Consider the following 9,682-nt stretch of genomic DNA (forward strand, 5'->3'; position numbering starts at 1 on the left):
TTTCTCTAAAAATGCATATAAACAACTCAATTTTATTTGTTAATCCAAAGAGCCTAAAGAAGCTTGATTTGAATAAAAAAATGCCAAAATTATTTATTGATCCTTCATAATATATTTAACAATTATTTTTGTCATGATCAATTTTTTTTAACACCATCTTTTAATATCCAATATAAATATCAATTATATAACTTTCTCTATGAGTTCAAAGGACATTATCTGTATGTTTATTATTAAGCTATTAAGCAAACAAAGTCTTCTTTTACATTGAAAAATTATTGGCATTGTAAAGATTTCATGGTAGATTACGTTTGCACAGAAAAATCTCTTACATATACATGCAAAAGTCCTCGTGAAATGCATACAATCTTGAATTCATGTCTATGAATTTATTTTTTAAAGTGCACTCAACACACGGGCAAATTAAAACTTTCATTAGTTTCCTTAGGATTATCTTTGTTTTAAATTTTTAATACATATTATTTTATTAAACTAAATATAGTGATAAAATTTCATCATGTCAATAGCCACTCGATAGTGTGCTATACAAATATAAGGATTGGCAAAATTTTAGTCATGATTGTTAATTCCTATTGATGCATTTTAATTTTAAATACATAAAAAATATATCTTTTATCTTTGAAATAAGCTTATTTTATGAAACAAGAAAAAGAAAAAGAAAAAGAAATAGTATTGTGAAAATTGTTCATTTAAGTCCTTGCAATAACATCTCTATTACACCTAATAAAATTTGACAGGATTTATTTTATTATTTTTAGATATAATAAAATTTTAAATTTAAAGAAAAAAATCACTTTCTCTCCTATTTAAAAAAAAAAAAAATCTAAATGCTTAGTAACTATTTACACAACAAAGTAAAGTACTTAAAATGATAATAATAGATAAACATAGCAAACTTTTTTTAAAAATAAGATAAAGTTTCAGTTATGATTGTTAAGTAATAATAAAATGCATACATATACTATTGTCAAAAAAAATTAAAATTAAAAATTTTAATTTTTTTCTTCTATATTTTGTAATTTTTCACCATCTAATAAGAAATATTAACAAACTTTAAAATATAATTATAAGATAAAAATTTAGAATGCAAATAAAATCTTTTAAAATGCAAATATTACAAATTTTAGAATGCAATATGCAAATATGTATGCAATACATTTGTGACATGCAAATAATACAAATTTTTACACTTTGCAATTCTTATAAATTATGTACAATAACTATATACATGACATTATTTTATTGTAAAATTTGAAGCCTTTTAGCAAAAATATAATTGTATTCAAAGTGTGTAGTTGTTTCAAAATGTAATTGATTGAAGTTAAATAAATTAATAATTGATTTACATACATATAATGAACACATTTATAAACTTGTCTAAGACATTTTGTTAAGAAATAAATATCCAAATCATTATATTAAGAAACTACCTACAATCAAACCTCATAATCATTGAAGAATGAATTTGCAATGGAGCTTGAAGAAAGTTGAGAAAACAAAAGGCTTGTCATTAATAGCCACACTCACACGTTCAAATTTCAAATCCTTGAGAAACTCTTACTTGAATGTGAATTGCTTTGAGGGACATTGTTTTCGACGTGCATTCCTAAGTTAATTTGAAAAAAAGTATGTCTTTCTCAAATTTCTACAGGCATATATTTGTTGCATTATTTACAACAAAAGGATTTGATTCAGGTGCACCATCCCAATGGCAGTTGATATAGTCGCCATTGCAATTAATGTAGGTTGAAAAAACTTCAAAAAATCCAACGTCGAAATTTACATTTAATACAGTGTGCGTCTCAATAACATGAACATGCTTCTACAACGCCACGACAGTCGGTAACTTCCGCAACCTGTACCATCCGCTGTCTTACAAAAGGAAAATGTAGAGATTTGCCACCTTCAATGCAGCTTACATGTCTACGTTAATGTCAACTATGATGCAGAGTCGGTGAGCTGATTCTGAAGAAAGGTCATCACTGACAATCGCTGCAAATTGCAAAACGTAAAATATTAAAATGGGTAGTCAATAAGAGTCACTGAAGTAGTCACACGATGGTCCCCTGTTGACTGTAGACATTATGATCAACCCGACATGTATTGGCAATAAATAAAGATGTAAATAAACTGAATACACAACTACTAGCAAATAAGTGATATTAGGAAAAAAAAGAAGAAGAAAGAAACACACCTTTTTCTCAAGCGAAGCAGCGTCAGCGGTTTTAGGAGGCAATAGATTTTGGAGCTTTTTAAGAGCGTCTTGAAAGCCCTCTGATGCAGCACTTTCATTGCCCAATGCAACATCCACATCTGCAACTTTAGCTAACGAAACGGCCACATCCAGAACCTAGTGCACAAAAGAAAACAAACAAAAGGTTATTCGCTGCTCAACTAAAACTACACATCTAGTCAGCTTGCAAACTCCCACAAAAGAACCCACTTGAACGTACCATAGAGGATATTATGAATGACTGAACCAGGTCACTCTGAAGAATAGTAAAAAACACATGTGTCAAAACAACAAAATAATCCGGCAATAGAAGCTTATCATAAATGCTAACAAGAGGAGCTCTGAGGTCTTGCCTGTGAAGACAGAGTAGTGAAATCTGAGGTGGCTTCGAGTCGAACATTGAGGGCCCGTGCATAGAAAGCTCGAGCAGCTTTCAATTCTTGCGCGTAATACTTCAGGTCGCCCAGTTTATTCAGTGAGACCGATAGTGCATGCACCACCTGAGCCCAAGTTTCTCACGCTCGACTTAGAATAAATGTCAATCATAGGTATAAACAGCGCTTCATGTCTATTATTCTTAACATTGGAGGGTCTGGAATCCCAATAGAAGATTGTCTAGCATTAACCCTGCCTAACGAAGGACAAAGTTGGCAATACAAAGTAGTTATTAATATAAGTACCTCAATGTCCCTGTCAGGCAGCTTCGTCAGAAGCTCAACACTTTCCTCATAACTTGCAATAGCTCCATCGACATCTTTCATGGCCCCGCTGCACATCCAGCATTGAAATCAGAGTTTTGTTCAACTTTCCAGAAGAAGGAACCAAGGAAATTCGTAGGACATTCACAGTTGCTAGAGCCTACAACGTGTAAATAAATATTTCGTTAATGTGCTTGGATATTTTGAACAGCATACATTTTAGAAAAAACTAGAGACAAAACCAGAAAAGCTAAACTTCGAGAGAGCAAAAAATCAAGCACAGCAATTACCAGCAGTCACCCAGCATTCCAAGTAATGCACCCAATTGAGAGCAATTTGTAGACGTAGCACCAGACCGTGACATCTCCTCACGACTATCCTCTATACATAAACCCAGCCTTGCCTTCGCACTCTCCAAATTATTCCCCTGGAATGCCTGCATACAATAACATTTGCGATTCATACGTTTCTCTAAACAGAAAAAAAGCAATTAATTGCATGTTCTGAAATACTCATCATGAGCTACATAGGTAATCAATCCTAAGCTGAGTAATGATATCAAAAAGAATAAAGAATGAAGACAGAAACAAACCATAATCCTGAAACTGAGAATGAGACCCTCACCCTCATGGCTTGTTGTACTAGGAAACTTCCCCGTTCTACTGAAATATCCTCATACTTGATGTCCCTTCCAGCAGATGCCTCTTCTGCACCAGACTGGACAGTGGGCCTTTTTATTCGTGCATGTCCCTCAATAAAACGATCAACTAACCCTTGCATTTCAGGATCAGACTCAATATTTTCTATGTCAAGCCCGCACAAGGGACAGTCCTGAAAGCGTGATATACATCCTCTGCAACACAGTAAAGAGCAAATTGAATGAAAAATTAGTGAAATGCCTAGCTACAGCAATATACATCTTACAACGTCTCAATACCCGTCTGAAGGGGATCGCTGAGTCATTACTCAGAAGTATGATACAAACACTAACGTCTAAAATGCTGCAAACTCTGAAACTTGCTCACTATCTTTTCAAAGCACCGGGTCTCATATTCATCAACATCATAGTCTGATCAAGCTTAAACAATTTTCAATCTACCCAAAATTGTGCAAAGGCATCATCAAGGTGAGGCATCAAATAAGACGTCATAAGCTTTTTACACTGAAAAAGAAAAGGCAAGAGTTCGTGGAAACACTTACAACCAACGGATCTATCAACTTAAAATATTACAGAAGCATGACAAAATGGGGAAGATGCAGAAAGAAGAAGAGAGAGATATAAGAGCAAAGTAATGCCACAAACCTGCAGAAGATATGACGGCATGGAACACACCGGCTACTATCATGCAGAAGAGCTCGGCATAATACGCAGCTGAAGGGTCCAATTTTAAAAGAGACAGAATCATAACCAAGGGGGCATTTACCCCCAGCTGACGCCTCAGTATTCTCATCTTTCCTTTCCTTTCCCTGTTCATCAACTCCATTTTCATGGCTTTCCTTGCTTCCTTCTGATTTTCCATAGCCAAAGGGACACTGCCCTGATATATTATCGCTCTTCTTTGCTTCAGCATGGGCATCACCTTTCGCCTCACAAACTTCCATCGTTGAAGCTTTCTTGTCGAACCCGAAAGGACATTTGCCTCCACCAGTTTTCTCACCTCCGTTCTTACGTTCGCATTGCTCACCAGCAGTCTCGTCTACAGACTTAGCAGTCACTTCTTCCTTAGGTTTCTCCCCCACCTTGCCTACAGGACATTTTGATCCTTCGCCATTGATGCTTAATATCGCGAAAGGACAGGCCATGTCTACTGTCTCGAGAGAAGCCGCTCTATGAAGTCTTCACAAGTTGGACGCTAAAACCTTGACAATTCGAAACCCCACAGCATAAGAACCTCTATACAATTATCTGGTCTCTAACATCACGTCAATAGAACCATCAATACTGCAGAGGAGCAGCTTCACTATTATTTACTACACGACACCAAGATTCATTTCCCCCTTGTTCGAAATACACTTTAAACCAACGTCGCAAACACACAACCACCACAAGCCCAAATCCGATCTACATGATTTTATCCTTTACTTTAATCTCTCATTTTTTTAAAAAATTCCTTCCATATTGCCAATCTTCAGAAAAAGATTCCCCGCACTTTGCATAACTCAAAAGCCTATAGGCAAATAAATACAAACGGCCCGTTCTAATAACCACCCTATACCTTCCATCACACTCAAAAACGATTGTGACAGACATACTCAAAAAAATGCTTCCCAACATTTCAATTCAATTCCAACAACTTCAATATTCTGTCTCGCAGAAATATTTAAAAAGCAAAATGCTCACAAACTGGCACACAACCAGAGCGAGAAGGAATGTCGTTTACACCAACTGGCAAAGCTAAGCCTTCCGACAGGTTGTACAAAACATTCAAACCGCAAAGCAGTAACTTAAAATTCGACAAGCCCCAGGAAAACACAACTCACAGACTTTCAAGCGAGCAAACAAGCGCACCAAATGCTCCTACGCACAACCAGGGCTAGGCAGTACCCGCACCAATCCAACTGTTTCAAATTCCGGCATCAAACGACTCGCGGACCGCAAAACGACCTGGATTCACTGTCAAGGGAACGAAAACTACGAACACACTACAGATGCGGCGCAAAGTGCATTTGGCGTGAATCGCGAATGACTTCCAAGTCTTCACCTCACCGCAAGATATAAGGAAATCATCACAAGCATCGAAGAGAAAAATTTCAAGGAATTTTGTAAAATAATAATAATAATAACAATAAACAAAAAAAAATCTGCGCACCAGATATTGGGGTTGAGGGGAGACAGACATGTGTGGATAGATAATGAGAGACTGCAAACTCAGTCACAAGTGAGAGACGTCGGTGGGTATGGCGAGAGGAGAGGGGCGAGGGAGACGCTGACGCTGACGCTGACGGGAAGGGGATGGTGAGCCAGCGTCTGACGGCGTCAGTAGTGTGTCGTGTGCATTGTCAGTCAGTGCAGTGAGTGTCTGGAAGCATCTTGACCCGAAGTAGTTGGGCTTCAGTTTCACCCACTCACACCGGAATAGTTAGTCACTTCTTCTTCTTTCACTACTTGCCTTATTTCTCATTCATGGGAATAGTATATTTGGGTGTTATATATATATATATATCCATAGTGGGGAATGTTAAATAGACCCAATTTTTTACTAAATCAACCTACCCATGATGAAGCATAAAATAATCATGATGAATGTGGTTGGTTTTCATTGGTTTTGGATACAATAGTGGAGAATTGAATTTAGAGGTCATTTTATTTATTTATGATAGTTGGGTCAATTTAGTAAAAGTATGAGTCTATTTAACATTCTCCTATACATACATATACATATATATGTAAACATACACACATAATACTAATTTCTTTATAATTCTTCTATAACTTGTTGTAACCTTATAAATCATGAGTGAATGTTGAAATATTTTTTTTAGTTGTAGTAATAGTCATATTAAAAATCATTAATAATTAATTAATTAATTCCAATATTAATTATTTATAGTGTATAAATATAAATGAAGATTATGACATTTTATACATTTTTGCTTTTTATGAAAGTATTTTATATATATATATATATATATATATATATAAATATTTACTGTAAGATGTTAATTCTTAAGATGAATAAAATTTTACATTTTAATAAAAAATATATATATATTTTAAATATAATACAATAGTTATATAACTTGTTTTATATATATAATTCATAAAAAAATCATGTATTAGTTCAATAATGAGTTAAATAAATACTTACATAAATCATTCAAAATCAAAGAATAGTTTTTTTGCATTTATGTAATACATGATATTTAAACTTTAGTAGATAAAGTATGTACTAAATCACATCATTTGTAATCAAATTATTATAATGTCAAAGTATTTCTTTTATAAAAATTTTTATATATGATTAAAAAACCATGTTAAGCATTTTGTTCTTGACAACACATGTTACGACCATAACCATCAATAATAAAATCTAATATTTTTTTCAAAAAAATAATAAAATAATAAAAAAAAATAGAAGAATTCAAATGGTTTTAGTTATAAGACCATTACTCTTTCTATACTTACTATATTAGTACAAACCTATGCCATTGGTTACAAAAAGGATCAAATTTATACATCATATCCTTATATTTTAAATATACATCAAATAGCTCATGTTATTGGCTACATAAAAAATCAAATATTTAAAATATAAAATATAATTTTATATAATAGTTCTAAAAGATAGCACTACTTTTCACAACCTTGATTGGGAGCTCATGAACTCCATACCCAGTAATCTTGCAATGCTATATTTAGCAATTTGTAGCAATAATATGCAAATTTTGATCTTTGATTGATCAAAAATTAAATTATTACTTCACTTTTTCTTTATTTTTGATAAAATAGTGAGCTATGCAACCAATCAAAGATATTTTTTTGTTTCTTTTAGTTTATTCCATTGGTTTATTCCTTGAGTTGTTTTATATAAAAAAACTAGCTTAATATGTACCATTGTCACAAAAAATTTGACTTAAAAGAAGTATTTTAACTTTAAAAAATTACTCATTTTAGAAATAAGAAAGAAAGAAAAAAAACAAAAAAATAGCTATGCTAATATGCTAGTTGTTAATTTGCTAAAATGTAAATGAATATAAAATTATATAAAATTGCTCATGAATGTCAAATCAAAAGAAAGCATCGATTAAAAGCTCAAATTATCATCTTTCTCAATTTTAATGTCAAATCCTCAGAAAAACCAACTATTGTGTCTTTTTTGATTTCTCTTCTTTGCTTAATGTCTTACCTAGGCACAATAGATCAACATTTCTACAATAAGCGCTTATTGCATTCAACTTCTCATTTATAAAAAAAAAATATCTACAACCATCATACCATCTTACTAGTACAAAGATTTAATAAACTTCTCTAAGATCTCTTGTACTAATTTCTAATTTAGTGCCTCTATTGAGCTCCTCTTCCATATTCACTAAATCTTATTATGCTAGATTTTAACAATCACAAATTATGACCATAAATCTATTATAATTTAACTTTAGTTGACTCCAATTGATCTTGAGAAAAATAATGGTGAGTACAAAGCTATATTCACAAATTGTCACTATTCTTCAACCAAAACAACAGCAAATACATCTTTTCTAATACAATTCTTGATTATTCAAATTCTAAATCTTAAATGTACTTTGCAACAGAATACTTTTGCAACTTGTAATCAGATAAAAATCAAAAGAAAGTGGTGTGACTTTCACATTACCTCAAAATACTTGGTGCAAGCACTTTTTATAATATGTAGGAACTACATAGGACTTGATAAAAGAAATATGTAGGAAAAAATAGATTTAGCTATAATCCATATGTTTAGAATAAACTTGAGAGATATATGGCTTTACACAATAATTCTTTATAAATACAAAGTTAATGATAAAACTTATAAAACAAAGTAGAACTAGATAACTATACAAATCAATATTAAAACCATGAAATTATTGCAAGACATAAAAAATAAATCAAAAGATCCAACCTATTGTGATTAAATATTAAGCAATCGAGTGATTAAATGCAAAGTCATCAAATAATTTATACCAAAAACTTCTATTATACAAGTTGAAAATAAAATCCATAATGTTCAAAGTGTCATTCAAATCCACAAATTTTTATTCTTCAATAGTGTTCAAATGACAAAAGTCATAAAAGATCAAGGCATTGGTGTGATAAATGGGATGAAGAATCTTAAGATGAGTAATTGAAATTGAAAGTAGCAAAGCCTATGAGTTCTCTCGATTTCGATTAACAAATATAATAGCAATTATATTATCTTCTATAAATTGTTCTCAAAATTCTTTGTATATGAAAGTTACAATTTAAGGTTAAAGGTTTATAAAAAATAAATATCAAATAAAAAAATATTAAATAATATCAAGTAATGAAAAGCAAAATTTTTGTAAAATTGCAAGCAATTTAGTAAGCAATATTGTATTACATGTAGTTTGACTTGAGAATGTATCGAGCACTTAATTGTGGAAGATAAAAGGAAAATTGTAACAACAAGTCCTAACAACTCTAATAGATTTTTAAATAAATTATAATTAAAGATTAATAAATATAATCAAACATCAATCAAATTTAATTAAAATTTCAAAAGAATTATACAAGAAACACAAAAAATTCTTAAAGATCCTTTAAAGAAATTATAAAGAAATAATATAGAAATTCAAAAAATATATATACTAAAATAGAAATCTTAATAAAAAATTAAAATAAAAAATCTTAATTAAATCTTAATCAAAACTTAATCAAACCTTGGTCAAATCTTAATCAACTCTTAAAAAATTCTAATCAAATCCTAAATAAATCCTATTCAAATCCTAGACAAACTTGAGTTAACCCTAATCAAATCCTAATCAAATCCTAATCAAATCTTAAACAAATCTTAACCAAACTCTAATCAAATCCTAAACAAACCTAATCAAATCCTAACCTAAATCAAACTCTAATCCAAATTAAACCTTAAATCAAATCTAAAACCCTAATTCTAACCTTAAACCAAATCTTAATAATTAAGTTGACAATAAATACAAATTTTTTTGAAGAAGATTGAACTCACTAAAAAGAAGATCAATCCTAAAATCTGCTGAAGTATCAACTATCCTCCTACTCAAATCTAAATGA

The 9,682-nt window shown here is 31.4% G+C and overlaps 1 protein-coding gene across 6 annotated transcripts; it reads right to left on the reverse strand.

Moving 5' to 3' along the window:
• Nucleotides 1–1,763: 1,763 nt before the first annotated feature.
• On the reverse strand, nt 1,764–5,896 carry LOC112281781 (protein NCA1). 6 transcript variants are annotated; one of them, XM_024518657.2, is made up of 8 exons: nt 5,763–5,896; nt 4,256–4,812; nt 3,577–3,805; nt 3,243–3,388; nt 2,935–3,022; nt 2,608–2,754; nt 2,216–2,371; nt 1,764–2,013 (listed from the first exon to the last, which is right to left on the reverse strand). In XM_024518657.2, exons 2-8 carry the CDS (start codon nt 4,753–4,755, stop codon nt 1,960–1,962), a joined length of 1,320 nt encoding a protein of 439 aa, XP_024374425.1. In that variant the 5' UTR covers nt 4,756–4,812; nt 5,763–5,896; the 3' UTR covers nt 1,764–1,959. The 6 variants fall into 6 exon arrangements, with proteins under 6 accessions (XP_024374425.1, XP_024374430.1, XP_024374426.1 ...); XM_024518662.3 differs by having other exon boundaries at nt 5,791–5,862; XM_024518658.3 differs by lacking the exon at nt 5,763–5,896 and adding an exon at nt 5,504–5,626.
• Nucleotides 5,897–9,682: the final 3,786 nt, after the last annotated feature.

This window comes from Physcomitrium patens, chromosome 4 (genome assembly GCF_059467195.1).
Source record: "Physcomitrium patens ecotype Gransden chromosome 4, ASM5946719v1, whole genome shotgun sequence".
In the NCBI taxonomy this organism is placed as follows: domain Eukaryota; kingdom Viridiplantae; phylum Streptophyta; class Bryopsida; order Funariales; family Funariaceae; genus Physcomitrium; species Physcomitrium patens.